This window comes from Gastrolobium bilobum, unplaced genomic scaffold (genome assembly GCF_033153095.1).
Source record: "Gastrolobium bilobum isolate Gb01-03AN ecotype WA unplaced genomic scaffold, APGP_CSIRO_Gbil_v1 utg70621, whole genome shotgun sequence".
In the NCBI taxonomy this organism is placed as follows: Eukaryota; Viridiplantae; Streptophyta; class Magnoliopsida; order Fabales; family Fabaceae; genus Gastrolobium; species Gastrolobium bilobum.
This window is the reverse complement of record NW_026898271.1, coordinates 16,746-37,091: the sequence shown is the minus strand read 5'-3', so window position 1 is coordinate 37,091 and position 20,346 is coordinate 16,746. Positions and strand designations below refer to the sequence as shown.

Here is a 20,346-nt window from a genome sequence, read left to right as displayed (position 1 = left end):
TTTGGTTTGCCAGAAGGTGAAGATTAAGCATCAGAGACCGTCTGGTGAACTTCAACCTCTTGAAGTACCACAGTGGAAGTGGGAAGGTATTTCCATGGACTTCGTGGTGGGATTGCCGAAGACTCAGGCGGGTTGTGACTCTATTTGGGTCATTGTGGACAGACTGACGAAGTCTGCCCATTTTCTTCCAGTGAAGGTGAGCTTCACTACAGAGCAGTTGGCCAAGCTTTATGTCCGCGAGATTGTGAGGCTTCACGGGGTGCCCGAGAGTATCATTAGTGATAGGGACCCGAAGTTCTGGGAGGCGCTGCAGGAGGCTTTTGGTACGCAGTTGAGATTGAGTACCGCCTATCACCCTCAGACTGATGGACAGACTGAGAGGACCATCCAGACCTTGGAGGACATGTTGCGAGCTTGCACGTTGGAGCAGGGCTCGGCATGGGATAGGTACCTTCCGTTAGTTGAGTTTTCTTACAACAACAGCTTTCATGCTAGCCTGGGCATGGCGCCCTACGAAGCACTGTATGGTAGGAGGTGTCGGACTCCTACTTGTTTGTCTGAGGTTGGGGACAAGGAGCTTTTTGGCTTGGATTTTGTCCAAGATACCACCTTGCAGATCCAGATGATCCGTGAAAAGTTGAAGCAGGCGCAGAATTGCCAGAAGAGCTATTACGATATCAAGCATCGTCCGCTGGAGTTCAGTGAGGGTGAGCACGTGTTTGTGAGACTTTCACCTGTCACCGGTGTAGGTCGGGCACTCGGAGTGAGGAAGCTGAGCCCGCGATATATTGCGTCATACCAGATCCTTGGTAGAGTAGGACCTGTTGCCTACCGGCTTGCCTTGCCTCCGAACCTGGCTAACATCCACGACGTGTTTCACGTGTCTCAACTTCGGAAGTACATAGCAGATCCTTCGTACGTGGTGCAACCGGATGATGTGGAGGTTCGGGAGAACCTAAAGACTCCCGTCGGACCACTCAGAATTCTCGATCGTGGCGAGAAGCAGCTGAGGAGCAAGATCATTTCAATGGTCAAGGTGTAGTGGACCGGAAGAACTCCTGAGGAGTGTACTTGGGAGCGTGAGGACGAGCTTCTCCGGCAGTACCCTGAGTTTCGACCAGGTATGTTTCTGATTTTGAGGTCAAAATTCTAAAAAGGTGGGGTGAATGTAAGAATCTGCACCGTTAATTAAGGTATTTAATTAATTAATTATGCAAAAATAGGAAATGATTCCATAATTGACCCTAACAATTATTTATGAGGCTTAATAATCATAATAAGTGATTAAGAATGCTGAAAGTCACTTTTCGGAAGAAAAGTGCAGATACCGGTTCTGCTAGTCGGTATAAATGCGTACCGAAAAAGTATCCCAGAAAATTAAAGTAAGTGCATGATAATTACTAGAATAATATGTAGGACTTGTAAAACGAGTTTCAAGTCCGAATAATGAGAACTGGTGCTAGAAACCGGTACTGGCTTTGAAAAGCGCGTACCGAAAAGTTGCTCAGAAAAATATAAGAAAAATATGTTAATTCTTATAAAATTATGTAGTTTCATAATCCAAAGTTTGGGATTAAAATGCTAAGCGTAGAAATTAAAGTTAATACTGTGTGTTTAATGAGTAAGTGTCTATAAATATGGCTTTTAAGGGGCACACAACCCTAGATAACTACTTGGCTGCGTGGCTTCTCTTGGAGGCTGACCACAAAGAGTGTTCTTAAGCTTCCTTCTCCATTTCTTGAGCAAGCATTAACCTTTGATGCTTGTTCTTTCCTTTAAACACTTGGTAAGGGTGAGGGTTGGCCGTGGGACTGCATTGTGGTGTTGTTTCTGAGTTGTGAAGTCTGTGTGAGGGAGGTTTGGTTGCTGACTTGTTGGTTTTGGGTTGAGAGAAGCTTGGTTTTGGTTTTTGGAGGTCCAAGTGGTGACCTTTGTGTTAAAGAACCAACCTTTGTGAAGCCATTTTCGTACATCTTCCTTGAATCAGACTTGAGGGGCTGTGTTGAGCTCCAAGAGCATCTCCCTATGCTGTTTTTGAGCTGTGGTATGATCACCAACCTTTAACTTGAGTTTTAAGGCTTAAAAATGGTACCTTGATGCATCTAATGACTAAAAGATGATAACTTGTTGTTGGGTAATGTTGAACACGCTTAGAAATGCATGATTAGATGTTTAAAATCGGTAAAAAGGGAACCTTTGAGGGATATCTTCACGAAAATGCAGAAACTATGTAATGTCCCACATCGGTTGGAGAGGGGAACAAAGCATGCCTTATAAGGGTGTGGATACCTCTTCTAGTGTGAGGCCTTTTGTGGGGTGTCCCAAGAAACAAAATCGTGAGCCCGAGGGCAAAGCGGACAATATCATGCTACAGGGTTTGGGGCTGTTACATTTGGTATCAGAGCCTGGCCCTGGACCGGTGTGTACAACGGGGACGCTGTATTCCCAGTGGGTTTAGAAACACTAATCATGTAATTAGTGATGTTAATGAACTAGTGTATAATTGATGATGTGGAATTACATAAATGGTATTATAAATAGAAAAACCCTAAAATTATGTTCACTTAAGGTTTCAAACTAAACCTAATTAGGGTTTACTAATTAAACCTAATTAAAAGGTCAAATGCTAACTTAAGCCTAAGGTGAGTTTAAATCCACATAGGTATGTAATTAAATGATGGAAAATCATAAGGAAATACCCTATGTATAATTTGGCCATACGTTGATTAATTAGGATTTAGGGTTGCAAAATGGTAATGGATGATGGATTAGGGTTGGATTGTGTAATTAAGGATTAATTCAACTTGTGAATTGAAGTGAGTTGATTTTCCTTGATGTGGGACCTTGTTATATGCCACGACCAAGTAAGGAATTGTGACCTTAAATTGGTTGATCTTTGAGTTTGTGACTTAGAGTATAATTAATTAAGTTAAAAAGGCTTAAAAGTGAATGATCTTTGAGAAATGGATTGTGATTCTTTGAATTGTCCTAAGTTGTGGACTTAAGTCTTAAGATCCTAATGTGAATTAATGTTCAAGGTTATGAATGACATATAAGGATGATGAATGTCTTGATTAGTAGTAAGATAAGTGGAAAATGCCTTAACCTAAGAGAGTTTATTGATGGACTAAGTGTCTCAAAAATTGTTGTGGACTTAGGTAACAAATGAACACCTTGTATACCTAATGTATGTCACGGCCATGAAGGATGTGTATGCCTAGGATGTGTTGAAAATAATCCAAGTTATCTTAGTTTCCCTAGAGTTTAATTCTAAGATGATTGAAGTGCTTAAATCACGTAGTTGTTTGTGTTGTAAGACAACACTTCTATATAAGCTAAAACATATAATTATGTAATTAATGGTCTAGACTTGTGTTGGGCATATTATTGGCATGAGTATGTAAAAAAGAAATGGAATCAATAAATGGCTAAGTCTTGTATATTTACTTGACCAATTAATATGTAATTAATGGACATGTATGATTCCTTCTCTAGGTGTGCCTAGAGATACTTGCTTGTGAGGACATTGAGTTAGAGCATACGTACTTGCCTTGGTAAGTGTGCTTAAGTATATCTCTCCGAGGTATGCTCTTTGTTTAGGATGTTACTCTTCACTTGTGACTCCACCATGATGGTGGACATTATGGTTGCATTGTATGAGAGTATGAGATATGCTGTATATGTGTATTCATTCATATTTATATAGAGATTATATAATTCATCATGTTATGATGCACTGATGATGTATGTTATGAGGATCCTGGCCAGTGATTGGGTATGTAGGCTTCTTGGGTCATTCCCTTGAGTTATTTCTTACTCTACAGATATTTGTACTCTACAGATATTTGTGTGTAGACTGCCTATGACTAAACTCTAGGACTTATTGCACACTAGGAATGTTGGACATGTCAGGATGTTGGCTACTCTTGGTTCGAGTCCTTGAATAGCTGACTATGATGAGATATGATGCTATGTTTATGCTGTATTATTATATATATGCTTTATATCTGACTTGTCATGCAGGAAGTGGGTTCAAGGGAATAGAGGATTCTCTATAAACCTCGAGCTTACTGAGATTGTATTATCTCACCTCTTCTTGGGGACATCATTTCAGGTACCTATCATAGTGGTGAGCCCTCCATGGGCAAGGACCAGGCACGTGGCTAGTGGAGTGCAGTTGGATATTTATTTGATAGCATGTTTAGTGTTTGTACCATGCTATAGTCATGTTATTTTGAGATCATGGTAATTGTGTAATAATGCTCATGACGTGTATTTGATGAGTTGATGGGAGAATTATGTATTGACTATGTATTTATTTAGATGCATATATTGATGATATAAACATGATGTAATCGATGTTTTAGTTTTGGGCATGAAGCCTTTATGTATGTATTGAGCCATTAAGGGGATCACAGTCCGTGTGGGACTTGTGAGATGAATGATTTTATAAACTGTGTCTATCAGGATTATGTTATTGAGTGATATTCTTATCTCCTAGATATCCGTTAAACAGTCGTTATGCTGTCTGTGAGACTCTAGCAGAAATGACACTTGTTGTCATATCTGGTTAGTCAATGGCCATTAATAATGGCTAATGAGATTAGTTAGTAGATGTATGTTTTAGAATTACGCTCATGTGATATCTCATGTGAACGCTTTTGGAAATATTTTAGAAAATGTTTTGGAAAAAGTTAACTCATATTTTTATAAGACGATTTCATATTTAATAAAATAAAGTCTTTCGCTGTGTATGCTATAATATCATGTATGTTAACAACCGAAGTATTACGGGGTGTTATAATATCATGTATGCTATAAAGCGATGATAGGTGCAGAGACTCAATGGAAGCTGTTCTAACAAATGGAGTTGACAACATTTCCTTTTGTACTAGGAATTCCTACCAGTTGTTGCTTCATTGAATTTGCTTCATTAATAGGATCACGATTCGACTTTGATCGTTATGGACTGGTGCCACGATCTTTTTTAAATTGAATCAGTCGTGAAATAAAATGCCATGTATATTGTGTATCTAGGAAGAATTCACTTTAAGACTACTAACTAATCCCTAGATACATCTATTACATTTTTTCACCTATTCAAGCTCAAAACAGCCCCACCAACTCAAATTTTTAAGAAAACAACCTAAAAATACAACTTCCATAAAAAACTTGAGTGAAAAGATGATGTCTTACCATGGATGATCTTAGAATCACTTAGGGAGTGGATTTCAAGTCTCCAGTGTGATCAAACAACCCTCCAAGCCCTCTTTCCACACTTAGGTCAGCATTTTCTCAAGAGTTTTTCTCTCTACACACAAGCTTTTGTTCAATTGTGGATTATAGGTTTTACTTACCAAGTGTTTCCAAGCATTTTAGCTTCAAACCATTTGTGATTTCATTTAGTACCGAGGAAGTTGTGTTTTTGAGTTACTCTTCAATGGGGTTCGGGTATGGTGGAGAGCCAACGAAGTAGAAGAAGAAATGTCTTAAAATGCGTAAGCTATAATTTGAATAAAGCATAAAGCAAAAATTAAACTAATGCCTCTTGTTATGTCCTTTTCTTCATTTAAATTCTAAGACCACATTTAATTCATAAAGTGCGGTTTTCAACTTTGCCAATCATATTAAATAATCTCCCACAATATTATTTTACGGTTCTGGGTATAATTTGATTAATTACCATTTTATCTCAAAACTCTCACTATGCACTTTTTGCTCAAAAGTGACTTTAAATCATCTAATTAATCCTTTTACCAAATTAAACTCAAAAATCCATGATTAAATCTTTAATCACATGCAATTTCATAATTATACAAGTTAATGTTATTATACATTGGATAGATTAATGACATAAGAAGGATTATAAGATTTCTTATTTTTACACTTACCCCTGTGTTAATATATGTAATATATGAATGAGTATAGGGTTTAGCATTTCATCAAAATCAGTGGTTTAAATGTTGCTGATGTCTAGTTTCAATTTGTTTCTGATAGTGATTTCAATTTTGTTTGTGATGACTGATGAGCATGGGGCTTGTAAGAGTGTTTGTAATAGTGAATCACATAATGTTGCTCCTTTTGAAGGGGCTGCTTAAAGGATCACAGGATTAATTTAAGCTATATTATCAACTTTTATCGAAAATTACCCCAGAGAATCTTTACGTCATAGCCTGTCACATATTTTATGACTTGATCTAACTGCACTCAATTGCTTGAACCCTTGTCTAGGTGCAAAACTGATGAGAAATTTGAATCTATGCATACAAAAATAATTTGTATAATTCAAATAGCAAGATACTGATTCTCAAATTTTTCTGTTATAAGCATGTAATGGCAACTATAGATTGGAAATTAGAGAAGCACAAGTAGAAATAAATGCAGAGGGTTTTATTTGTACGATGAACTAATGAATCAGAATCCATAAACAAGAAGAGAGATAAGGAGAAGAGGATACAGTTAACAAAAAGAAGATTGATTTACCCTAAAACAACCTTCTCTTAACTCAATCCTTACTAAAATACCCATCCTCCTTTTGCTCAACAAATCCTTTACAATTGGTTCACCATTTTCAGCTCACAGTTGTCACAATCACCAAAGATGAACTGAGCTTTATTTCAAAAGTAGATGGGGAATAACAAATTCAAAGGTTGCAGATTTTGCTTGTATGGTTTATCTTACCTTGAATGGAATGGGTATCAAGTACAGGTCATATTTTCTTCTAACAGCCACTCCAAATTGCTCAGTCATATCCAAGTCCTCACTCTTCATTCCATTAGGAATTTTCCAATCAAAGTGATACAACAACAATGCAAGGGCCAACTCAACATTTATTAAACCCAGTGTGCTACCTGGGCATATTCTTCTTCCAGCTCCAAAAGGAATGTACTCAAAATTACTTCCTTTATAATTTATAGAGCTATTCATGAATCTCTCTGGATAAAACCTCTCTGGTTCAATCCAGTACTTTGGATCTCTTCCAATTGCCCAAGCATTGACAATGACCCGACTTTTGGCTGGTATGTGATACCCATTAATCTCACATGCTTGCCCACATTCTCTTGGAAGTAAAAGAGGAACTGGAGGGTGTAACCTCAAGGCCTCTTTGACAACAAATTTCAAATATTTGAGTTCATTGATGCAAATTTCATCAACCATTCCTTTCATATTGAATACTTCTCTCACCTCATGTTGCGCTTTCTTCATTACTCTTGGATCCTTGACCATCTCTGCCATTGCCCAATCTATGGTAGTTGCTGCTGTCTCACCTCCAGCAACAAAGATATCCTGAAAAGTAATTATCGGTGGGGTTAAGCTAAGAAAGGATAACCAAAGAGACACTATCAGAAATATAATACAAAGATCATTAATCTGCCTTCACCGAACAAACATAAGTTTTTGATGTAGTTGCTTGCTTAAGATGGTATGGTAGCAGAGCTGTGATCAATGATCAAGAGTTTACTATTTGATGCCTCATGTTCTTCTAATTATTTTCTCATTAAATATTGTGAAATTTCTTAGCATAGGTAGGTGTATTGTCCATATTTCAAACTCAATGGACTCTTACATGAGGGCGTGTTAGAAATATAATATAACAGCTTAAGCTTTTGGGATAATTGGTTGCTAACATGTCAAATCCTGTGCACAAGTAGTCAAAATTAATCTAAGTTCGACAACAAAGGGGATAGATTCTCTTCATAAAAGAATTTGCGAGGTGTTGATATCCTTACCAGGGTTATAGCCTTTATATTGTTATTAGTTAAGCAAATATCCTGGTTGCTGCCATTACCATCCTGAAATTTTAAGAGAACATCTATCAGATCTTCCTCTGCATCATCTTTGCCTTCTTTGGGTTTTGACTTCTCTTTATGTTCAGTGATGATGTTTTCCAATATTTGATCAACTTTCCGATGCAACCTCTCAAGCTTAGGCCTCAAACCAGTAACGTGTTGAAGCCATTTAGCAGAAGGAAACATATCTCCTATGTCAAAACCTCCTGCGACTGTTATTGTTTCTTTGGCCGCTGATATGAATTCTTCTTGGTCTTTGCATTTCTTGCCAAATGCAGCCCTTGAAGTGATAGTAAATATTGATGAAGTTACTGCTTGTGTAATGTTGACGGGTGATCCTTTCTGTGAATCAATCCTTTTGATAAGATTGGTTAGCTCTTCTTCTCTTATTGGCTGGAATGAACTGACACGCTTTTGGGTGAAAAGTTCCAGTGTGCATATTTTTCTTAGTTGTCTCCAATAATTTCCGTAAGGTGAAAAACCAATATTTGTGGATTCGTAAGACAATATTTCTGTAGCTAGAATAGGAGGCCTTGATGCAAAGATGACATCATGAGTTTTCATTACCTCCCTAGCATACTCTGGTGAGGAAACAACGATTGTGAAGACCTCTCCAAGTTGTAAATGCATCAAGGGTCCATAAATATTGGCCAAATTTTTTATTTTTCGATGTGGTGTAGATGTAACAAGATGGGGTATATGTCCTATAATTGGTAGCTTCCATGGCCCAGGAGGTATATTTGGAGTTGAGTCACTTTTCTTGAGATTCCTCCCAATTTTTAGTGCCACAAATAAGAAGAGGATAAAGAGGATAATGGCTAATAAGTGAAGGATTGGATGATCCATGAAGATAAAGATTGTTGAGGGTGGAAAGGGAGGGAGAACAGAATAAAAAGACTTGGTGTTTTTGGTTGCTGTATATTGCTTGATATATCTGGTAGTTTTCTGTTGCTGCAACTTGCAGTACATGTGTTCATTATAAAGAGTCTTTTTATAGCATGCACAAGCGTGCCTATAACTTTATGAGTTACTCACTTTTCATTGCTTTATTTATTTTTTCATGCTTTGAATTGCTTCCTTTGAGAATTTTTTAGTCCTTGATTGCTCTCGGTTTTTTGCATTTTCTGTTTAGCATAATTTTTTATAGATTATCTTCTAATTGAGACCCTGTGTAATCTGCAACTTGAAGTACATGTGTTCATTATAAAGAATCTTTATTTAGCATGCACAAGCATGCCTATAACTTTCTGAGTTTCTAACTTTTCGTTGCTTTATTTATTTTTTCATGCTTTGACTTGCTTCCTTTGTGAATTTTTTAGTCCTTGATTGCTCTCGGTTTTTGCATTTTCTGTTTAGCATAACTTTTTATACATTATCTTCTAATAGAGACCCTGTGTAATCTGCAACTTGTACTATTTTACTCCTCTTTTTTTCTCCTACCTCACGTGATGAAAGCCGGCTGGCTATTTAGTTTATGACTAACTGCTTCCTTGGATTAGGGAATTACACGTTACAAGGAGGAAAAACTTTTAAGAATTCTAGGTGATTATTATTTAACTTACAAAATGACATGGAGAAATATGTACATTAAAAGTACAAGAATTTCACAGCTAGAGTCCTTCAATCCTCGTTTAAAAATGTGAGAAAATGAGGTGGAAGAAGGGTTGTCATAGGGGATAAAATAAACTAATTTTTGTCTCACTAAGTTAATGTACTTGGGTTAGTTGCTCCTCGGTCTTTTTTCAATTAATGGATGTTTACATATTTGAATTCATCTCATATAGATAGCTGATAATAAAGATGAAGATATTTAACGAAAAGAATCGTAGAAACCAATGTTTTAAAACTCCACTCTGCCTCCGGTTGACCCGGGTCAACCCTGACGCCTCCCCTCTGAAGGTTGGGGTCACAAGTTGGACCCTATATGCATATCGACCCCCCGACCCCCAAAACCTGGCCGGGTTTCAGTGACTCCCGGGTCAAAGGGGTCAAAGGGAGTCACTGCATGTTTTTTTTTTTTTAAAAAAAAATTACATGAAACAACATCGTTTTATTAAAAAAATAAAATAAAAATGCTTGTAAACCTAAATCTAATCGTTCTCTTATCTCCCAACGACCTAGACGTCTTCAATCTTCACGTCGTTGCTGTGAATCTTCTAGAAAAGGTAAGAATTTTACCCATTCAAATGAAATCCTTACAGTCGTCGATGGAAAACAAAAACTCTTTCTTACTTCCTTTAAATTTTCCTTTGTTAGGGACCTTCTCAAAAGAGGCAGAACCGGGTTAGCGTAGTGACTCCATTAGAATATGAGTTTTGTACTTTGGTACCTTGATACTTTAATTAGGTTGTGTAATATTGACTTGTGGTTGTAATTGGTGAATTATGTTAAGTATATTTTGAATCTTTGATGATTGGTGGTTTATTTTTAATATTTTCATATAGGATATATATATTTATATTTTTAATATATAAAACTGGGTCAGCGTAGTGACTCTGTGACCCTTCGTTTGAATCCGTGATCCCGTGACCCCTGACCTCGGCCGGGTCGATGGCCGGAAACTTTGTTACTAAGAACTTAACACGAAAAGAATAAGAGGTCGACCGAAATTTCTCGAGGAAAAATAATAAAATAAGATTTAATGAAAGTGGAAATTAAGTTGGCGAATACTGTGTCTTAGGATTAATAGGAGTAAAGCTATAAATATTATGGGGGAGAGACCCTTTTTTCTTCCTATATTCTAGACACTCTAATATTTTTTCCTATATATCCCTTCATTTCTTTAGTTGATTATTTCCTTTTCTAATTTATTTCCCCCCAACACCAGTCATCCCAACCAAGGTGATCTAAGTCATGAGCCCCACTTAGTAGCAAATACAAAACTTTTACATCCCAACCAAGGTGATCTAAGTCCTGAGCCCCACTTAGTAGTAAATACAAAGCTTTTACAGATATCAACTCCCCCGTAAGTAAGGACCAATGCTTTTGATCAAGAGGATCCAGTGAAGAGGGAGAAATTACATTCTAAGGTAAGCAATTTTTTAAAATATCAATATGCCCAGTCCCAGAATCAGAAATTTAATCAATAATTTGAATTTTTATTGATTTTTTTATTTTTATTTTATCCTTTTCTATTTTTTATTTTTCCTCTTATTTATCTTTTTTTTAACCTTTTATTTATTTATTTTTTTATTTTTAGATTTTAGATTTTTATTTTTTTATTTTTCTTATTTTTCCCCACAATCTTTGCTTTTGGGTTCATCAACCACGACTCTAACGAATTTGAAATAAATATATTCTTGATGTTATACTGTTTACCCATTTGATTTCTTTTTGCCCTATAGATTGTATCCTTGTTCGTAATATAATGCTCAGGTTCTTTGCCTATGAGCTAGCTGCGGGAAATTCTTTCTTTGCTTCTTTCCTTATTTTCGGTCTTATAGTGCTCTATTTGTTTTTCCTTTGATTAAATATATTCTAAAAAATACATATTATCATTTAATGTTTTCAATATAAAAATTTAGGGGGCAAAGCCGTTGTCTCATTTCAATAATTCAAAGTACATACTACACAATTCAGTAAATATTTATAGTGATACTTATAAAACAAGAAACAGCTGCAGGATTTCAATCCATGGCTTTTTTTGTTCTGCTTATGTGATTCTATTAGCTGAACTAACCTTTTGCTGGAACGATTTATTTGTTAAAATTTAAGAAAAACTATAGAAAACATTATTAGAAGAATATTCACGTAATTATTTGTTGTCTCTCTCACGCCTCATAGCATCTCTCTGTTCCTCTTCAACTTCAGGTCAATCTCTTTTTCTTTCTGTCTCTTTCCGCTGCTGGCTCCAGATTGGGATGTTTGTTGCTTGATTAGTGATGAACAAATGGGACATTTATTGCTCAGACAGCATCCTAGCTCCTCAGTTGAATTGCTGGGATATTTATGTTCTTCAAAATTCAGGACCATATGGTTATATTAGATTGTTTCTCTTAAAAGAAAAAAGGAAAAAAATAGTAATTTGATCAGCTAAAATCTATTTTTAGAATGATCTTAGTGATGAGTTAAGTTTTGAGATAGAAGATTATTCTTGAGGCAGCGAATAAGGATTTCTCATGCCCCTATCCTTACAAGTCAGGTTTCATGAGTGGTGATTTTAAATCTTCATTTTCCTATGTATATATTAACTGAAAGGTTGAAAGTGCATTAAGCATCATATCTTTCAGAACAACAGAGATGGGTTGTAGATGCTATGCTACAAAACTATTTAAGTATGGTTCATCCCAAAACAATTAGGATATATATGACAAAACCTAACTAAAGGATTTTGCCTTGTGTTATTTCGTTGTGCTTATAACAACGGCCTTTTGACTTTGATGATGTGACTTTTAAAATGTATGACCGAAATAATTTGTGGGTCAAAAATTTTGCCAATATAATGCATAACAACGCGGTTGGGAAACGGATCTAAGGACATGATAGGATTCATGCCGCGTCTTGTACAGTCTTTTGGCACGGTCATCAGTGTTCCTAAGACGTGATACCTTCCCTGCCACGTCTAGTACAACTTTTGGCACGGTAATCGATGCTTCTAAGACGTGATACTTTACCTGTCGCGTCCTGTAAACAAACAATACCCCTTCTCTTTCTTTCAATCTGTTTCAACTTTCAATTCATTTTTTTGCATTTAATAATGAAATTTTAGTAAGAGAACTACTTAAGTGAACTACGACATTTTTGTTTGCTCATATCATGTATTTATTTTAATTAAAAAAAGTTCTGTGGCACTGTGCAAAGTTGTGAAAGCTTAAAATAAATATCGATAAGTAATGTGTCAACAAAGAGATGACCTATGAGTTGTACAATTGTTCGTTGGCTCTGTCTAGCTAGGTAAAGAGTACTTTATTTTATTTTATAAATTATATGTATCGTCTGCAAAAGATAATCTTGTTTGGGACGAATCCATCATTAAAGTTTTAAATTCGGTTCGGCCATTGAAGTGGTCAGGGGTCACGAGTTCAATTGGGGGGTTACGAGGTCACTTTCACTGACCCGATTTTAATCATTAAAAAATATACACAAAATGACGTCATTTGATGTGTAAACAAAAACAAAAACAAAAACAAAAGCTCGTTGTTGCCTAGATTTAGAACTAGATCTGAAATTTGAATCATTCTTCTTAATTTCTTCCGATCTTCTAGACCCAATCTCCTTGTTCCAGTGATCTCCTCCACCATGCTGGTTCTCTCTCCCCACCGTTAATTTTTCATGTCGCCGTCTCTCTTCCGCTATTCTCTATTGAGTAAGGGATCTCCTTTCTCTATTTGTGTATCTAAATATTTTTTAATGTTTAAAATCGGGTCAGTGAAGTGACCCCGTAACCCCCCAATTGAAATATTTGTGTATCTACTGAGTAAGGGATTTCCTTTCTCTATTGGCACAGTGCCACAGATTTTTTTTTAATTAAAATAAATACATGATATGAGCAAACAAAAATGTCGTAGTTCACTTAAGTAGTTCTCTTACCAAAATTTCATTATTAAATGCAAAAAAATAAATTGAAAGTTGAAACAGATAGAAAGAAAGAGAAGGGGCATTGTTTGTTTACAGGACGTGGCAGGTAAGGTATCACGTCTTAGGAGCATCGATTATCGTGCCAAAAGTTGTACTGGACGTGGCAGGGAAGGTATCACGTCTTAGGAACACTGATGACCGTGCCAAAAGACTGTACATGACGCGGCATGGATCCTATCATGTCCTTAAGCGTCTGTTTCCCAACCGCGTTGTTATGCATTATATTGGCAAAACTTTTGACCCACAAATTATTTCGGTCATACATTTTAAAAATCACATCACCAAGGTGAAAAGGCATATAACAACTAAAAAAGAGAGGGAAAGTTTGCGTAGTGGTAAAACTATTTTTTTGAGATTATTAAAAAGAAAAACTATTTTTTTTTTATTAAAAGGTCATGGATTCTAATCCATGAAACAATCCAATGTTTTTTTTTATCAACTAACAAATTCTACTAATTGTTAACAAATATTAAATCTGAATTATGTATTTGACTCGGTCTGGTTCTCCTCTATATTTTTATTTCAATCTTGGATTATCTCTTGTTTTGTGTGTAAGAATCCATGAGTGATGAATAAGAAGTTGGAAGTGGAGGAAACGAATGGGATGAAGGAAGTCGTTCAAGAAGTCCCACATAGGTAGGGGAAAAGGAGGTCAAGAAGGCTTTATAAGACATAACCTCATTGCCCCTTGTAACGCCTTGTCTACATCCAGATAATTAACATTCATATGATATTAAGCGCAACACATTTTAACTTATTAAATGCGGAAGCTCGTGGTTAACTTTTACCTTTTTCATTATGTATTGCAACTATATCTACTTTTTTTACATTTCGCTGGAAATTTTCACATGATTAACAATTTATCAATGTACTAAGCATGGCACAAAATGAATAAACATCTTTCCTAGCCATCGACGGCCCATGCTATCTTATAGTAATATGATCTCCATATAATGTCTATAATGTTACTTAAATAATTACATCAAATAAACAAAAGAGATACAATTAAATAAGTAACATAGACCTGAGCATGCATCACTACAACATATACAGACTAGCAGTATGGTATAGACATCCCCTATGCTATCAAAATAATGACATGGCATATAGATACATATCCAAAATAAAATCATGCCAAATATATATCAGCATATCAATCAAATTGTAACGCCTGACCGCTTCAAGAATCAATGACTATCCCCACATACTAACACGAGACTTTTCAGTGTGCTTTTTCCTCACTCGTACACTTCCCGGAAAAACTTCCCAGGAGGTCACCTATCCCAGAATTGCTCCAAGTCAAGCACGCTTAACTGTGGAGTTCTTCCGATCCGGGCTACCGAAAAACAGATGCATCTTGTTAGCATAGGTAGTACCAATTAATTCTTATAAGCTATCCTTAGCTGTGTTGTCCTATACCAGCACAATCTCTGGAATCCCTCTCTTACCGGTGTTATTCGATTCATTCATGTACCCCCGCCGCTGGAAGCCTGCCAGGAGCCGCTCCTTGTCCGTGCCCTTGCGCACCGGCGATCACTCCCCGCCCTCGTCAGCACCCAGGATGTTACACAAATCATACTATCATGTCAGATGTGGTTCACCACACATACACACGTGCCGCTGTTCGGGCCCATCGTCCACATATGGGAAATACATTTTTATTAAAAATTAATTTTTTTGTCCAAAATGCCCTTGTTTTATTTTAAAAATTCCAAAAATGTCCTAATGGTTTTTTTCTCAACTGTCATACTGGTTCATCCCTACCATTTGCTTTTTTCAGTCATTTTCAAACGTTCAGACTTGTTGGTCCATCGTTGGCGATGTATCACTGCCGAACCGGTGCACTTTCGGTGACCATTCGATGTCTATACATAGAACCTAGGGCTTCATAAAAGCATCTCAATTTTCTAATCCCTATAGCATCATTTTGCCAAAAAATTTCTACATCATTCATAACTTTGTGTTATGAATTCCAAGCATTCAATCATGTCCGTCCAGGCTCAAAATCTCATTACAATTACTAGATTATGCAATTATATATTGTTATAACCATTGTTTACAATTTATAATTGCATTGGTTATCAGTTACTCTTGGCAATCCTGAATTCTGTTTGTCATTGATTAGTAGTTTATATAATATGTGATCAATAATTTGATTGTTCTGTTTGAGGGTTTGATTTTGTGTAAATCAAACTAAATTTGATTTCTGTTTTTGTAGTAGAAATAACAAGTTCAAGTAACTTGGGTATTAGGGTTCCTTCCATTCCAACACATGGTGAGAAGTCTAAGAAGTTCAATGGGGTTGATTTCAAAAGATGGAAGTCAAAGATGTTAGTTTATTTTACCACTTTGAATTTGCTCGATTTCTCATGGAGGATGTCCCTAGGTTGGAGGAAGGAGAAACAAAACAAGGAAAGGGTTGATGCATGGAAACATTTGGATTTTCTATGCAGAAATCATATTCTCAATGGTCCAGATAACTCTTTGTACAATGTTTATTGTGCCTATAAGACGCCAATGAATTGTGCGATAGTTTAGGGCAAAAATACAAAACTGAAGATGTTGCACTCAAAAAACTAGTTTCCAGTATTGAGCAAGAATGGCTTCAAGCTAGTGTTTTATTGATAAGTAGTTGCGGAGCCACATGCTGTTTGGGGGTGGCCTCGGCCCGGGCTAAATTTTAACAAATTATACTTATCATGTATAATTATGTAATTAATTATAATTTGGCCCAATCTAGAATTGTAATTTGGCCCAGCTAAAATTTGTAATTTGGCCCTATCAAAAAATTAAAATATATTTGGTGAGAGATTTATATAAGTTGTGTTAAGTTAGTTATGTGTTCCATTTTTTCTTATATAAAAAAATTAAAAAATATTTAATAAAATTATAACTCTTTTTGATGCTTCCTGCTAATGTGATTTTTATTTAATATAATTTAAATATTTTATAATATGTACTAACTGAAATTAAGAAAAATAAGTACACATACAATTTTTTTGGCCCGGGCTCCGCCACTATTGATAAGTTTGTACTATCTAAGAATGATATGTATGTAGGAAATGGATGTCTTAATCAGGCTGGCATGGCTCGATGTTGGCCTTGCTAAAGAGTATGCAAGAAATTCGCAAGTATATGCAGCCACAAGTAATATAAGGTGTATTTGAGACCCCAATATCGTTCCCACAAGGATCTTTGGCGTTTTTGACTTTGAATGAAAATTGTAATTGCTAATCAGAACCAAAAACAAAATATAATCAAATTAAACAAACTGCTATTCTAAGCTAAGTGCGAGGAAAATATTTTTTAGAAGACTTTCTTGTTAAAATAGAGATTCAATTGATGCAGGAAGTTGAACTAACTGGAAATTAATTAAATGGGAGCATTTATATTTTTTTATGATTTTCTCTTAAGTTTTAGAACAGAAAATTAAAATCTATGATTTGAACAAAAATAAGAAGTGGCAACAAAGATTGATTTAAAAACAGTATTTGAAAACAAGTTGGATTTCAATTTCCCCTTCCTTCTTCTGTTATTAAGTTGCTTCAAAGAAAATAGTTGTTACTTTTTCAACAGTTCCAACTTAACGAAAATACAAAATCAACCATTGTTTCCCAACAACAATTTTTCCTATAAATAACAGATGACTCATCCCTGTGTATCCATTAATACAAGACCTTGAAGCACCATTTCCTTATGTTACATGGGGATAACTTCATCTCTGGAGCGATACCCATTGAGAGATATCTCACTCAACTTTCTATGTGCTTAATGTGAGGTCTAGTGTGGGTTATTTCCCAATAATTTCACACCACTAGGAGTTGCCTATGTGTGGCCATCACATATCAAACTCAGAATGAAAAACACAACATTAAACAAGCTAGAAATTAACATTTAAGCTTTAAAACAGCAACTAATAACAAATGAGTTCTGGGTACTCTTTCAACCCAACTCTAAAAAAGTTTAGCTCATAACCATAGGGTTAAGAGCATCAAAACAGTGACAGAAACTTAAAATTACAAATAAAGAAAATAATAACTAATTCCTACGGCAACAGCAACATCATAAGATGTGCTCTGCACGTACCTAAAAACACCGAAAAATAAAAGTTCCTAAAACAGTGAAGGAAAGAAATTCAGAAGAGAGCCCCTAAGCCTTTACCTGTTGCTTCTTTATATCTCCTCCTCCTCGCAAGCAGCAGCGACGTGAGCCCTTCGATCAGAATCGACGTGTCTTTTTTTTTCATAACTTGATTAGTCTTCCTTTGCATGTGCATCACCAAGAGATCAACACCCTTAATCCGCTCCACACATGCTCGTCCTTCATACCGATGACAACTAAGATTTTGTCTCTTTGCAGGTGTAGGTTGGTTCAGGTAGTGGATTTGGAATGGATCTTTGAGCAAGAGCAAAATAAAGGAAGGTCTTATGGGCTGTGGTTTTAAGGAAATCATATGGAGGTTGGTTAAGGCTTTATTTGGTTATGGGTGTGGGTTTAGTTTTTATCGAACAAGAAAAGAAGAGAGGGCTAGGGTTCAGGTTATTGGTTTGGGAAGGAATGGCTAACCAACGAGAGGTTATTCTTTTTTTTCTTTCTTGTCCTTCTTCAATTCACTTTCTCACTTTGTCCGTATTGTTCTTTTTTGTTTTCCTATTTTTCCCTCCAATGCAAATTCTGACATGGTTTTTAAGTTGGGCTTTGCAAATCTGAAATAAAACCAAATGTAAATGTATCAGTAACCCATTAGAGAATTTGACTAAAACTATGTAAAAATAGGCCACTATGTAGCTGAAAACATGTCTTTATTCAAAGACTTATCACACCCCCAAACTCAGCATGTTGCTTGTCCTCCAGGAACAAATACAACACAACACCACCATTCTTTCAACAAAAACAGTTCCTCATCAGATAGACAAAGCTTTTCAATTCACACCAGATATGCATAAGCAACAGAAATCTCAGAATCTACATTTTTTCACACAACTCTGAATCACCACTCACAAATATCCACGGCTCTTTTTACTTCACAGAAGTTTAAAACATGCATTAGTAAAAATGAGCAGTTTCTCAAACCAGTCAGTTCACAATTCAAAGTCTTCACACAAGTTCATGATTTTCACTACAGGACTTGCAAACAACTCAACATAAGTTTATCCATCAATCAGAGAAAAGGACTGCAATGAAAGCATAACTAACTTAGTGATCAGTGTTACTTCAGTGTTAAAGTGCAATCAGTGCCAAATGAACAATAACAACGTTTCAATTGAGAGGAATAAAATTGCTAAATGTGACAACATTACAAATAACATGGCTGAGGTGTGGAATTCAAAGATTGTGAATTATACGTCCAAACCTATAATGACTTTGTGTGAGGAAATGAGGTGTTACATAATGTGAAGGATGGCAGCATACAAGAGTATTCTGCAAACATTTAAGGGCAAGATTGCACCTGCACAGCAGAAGAGGCTGGACTAGTTGAAGATTTGCAGCAATTCTTGGACACCTACATGGACTGGAAACTTGGTCCAAGATGTGTGTTGCTGCCATTGCACACAAGAATGAACCTGTCGAAAATCATCTTCACCAATGGCTGACAGTGGATGCTTTGCATGCCACATATGAACACACACTCAACCCAGTCAATTCCCAACAATATTGGCCTGCATATGATGCCCCAAAACCACTTCCTCCACGCTTGAAAAGGCCTATTGGACGTCCTAAAAAGCATCACAAGAAAGATCCATCTGAAGAGCTTATAAAGACAAACAAGAAGCTGAAAAAGGCTTACATAGTTCAATGCTCCAAGTGTGGTGAGACTGGTCATTACCCCAAGACATGTAAGGGACCTGCAGCTCGTTCAAAGTCAAAGCAAAACCCAATTAATGTTGAAGTTGAATCAAAGACAGTTGAAGAAATAGTCATGAGTCAAGGATGCCCTGTAACAGAGACAAGCAGCTAGCATGCAACAACCGAGGCTCAACCAAGTTCAAGAGCATCAAGAGGCACCAGCACACCTCCATGCAATCCTAATGAGGTTATGACCAATGAGACAGTAACTGTAGCAAGTAGTGGCACCAGGGCCAGATTCATGAGCTTCATATCTACACCAGGGTTCAGGCCCTCAAGACCAGCCCCACAGAAATGATTGGAATACTGTGTAATCACTGAAATTAGGCTATTTTTTGGATTCCTCTGATATAGGAAATGATTGGGATTGTAATTGGGTTTTTTTGGAAATACTTTGGTTTTGGCCTTGTTGAAATGTGTCAGTAGGCTTTTTTTGTATGCCACTGGTTATGGCCATAGTTAGTAGGAACACTATGTTTTTTTGGAACACTATTGTATTGGTCTTTATGGAAAAATGTCAGTAGGATTTTTTGGCATGATTGTGGCAAGTTGGCCATGGTATGTACTTGTAACTAGAATCTGATCAAATGAATGGAAAATGTCTTGTCACTATCTGTCTTTGCTGTCATTACTCTCTATCATGTGCAATTTTTAAATTTTGGTCCAAACCATCTGTCATTACTACTGCTACTGATACACTTTCTTGTTTCTGTCAATACTGGTATTTATATTGTGTTTTCTGTGTCATTTCAGGGTCATGTGTAGCATCACTACACTTATCATCCATCAGTAATTCATATCCCTTATAGGTCCTCAACATTTTTTATCGAGGACCTTTTTAGTCCTTGTTTACTACCACATACATCCATATTGGTCCTTAACAAATTTATCAGGTCCTTTTCAGTCCCTGTTAAACTTATGGTTACACCAGTGCCACAATAAGATGTTAACAGACCAACAAGTCATTTCCCCTTCTGCATAATTCCCACCATCACAGCCTCAGTTTAGTGTTCATATAGTGTTTGCATTTTTTTTTGTCTTATTCAAGTTTATACTACACTTTGTTCCAATAAACAAAGGTTCAAGTACATAAGCCATTTTATATACATTGCATGAACAAGATCTCATTATA

General features: G+C 36.3%; 1 protein-coding gene across 1 annotated transcript; it reads right to left on the bottom strand.

The window, feature by feature from the left end:
* Nucleotides 1–1,775: 1,775 nt before the first annotated feature.
* LOC133314367 (cytochrome P450 71D11-like) lies at nucleotides 1,776–8,679 on the bottom strand. The gene is made up of 3 exons (XM_061515844.1): nucleotides 7,731–8,679; nucleotides 6,693–7,287; nucleotides 1,776–1,798 (listed from the first exon to the last, which is right to left on the bottom strand). The coding sequence occupies exons 1-3, from the start codon at nucleotides 8,634–8,636 to the stop codon at nucleotides 1,776–1,778; spliced, it is 1,524 nt and encodes a 507-aa protein (XP_061371828.1). The 5' UTR covers nucleotides 8,637–8,679.
* Between the last annotated feature and the right edge of the window lie 11,667 nt (nucleotides 8,680–20,346).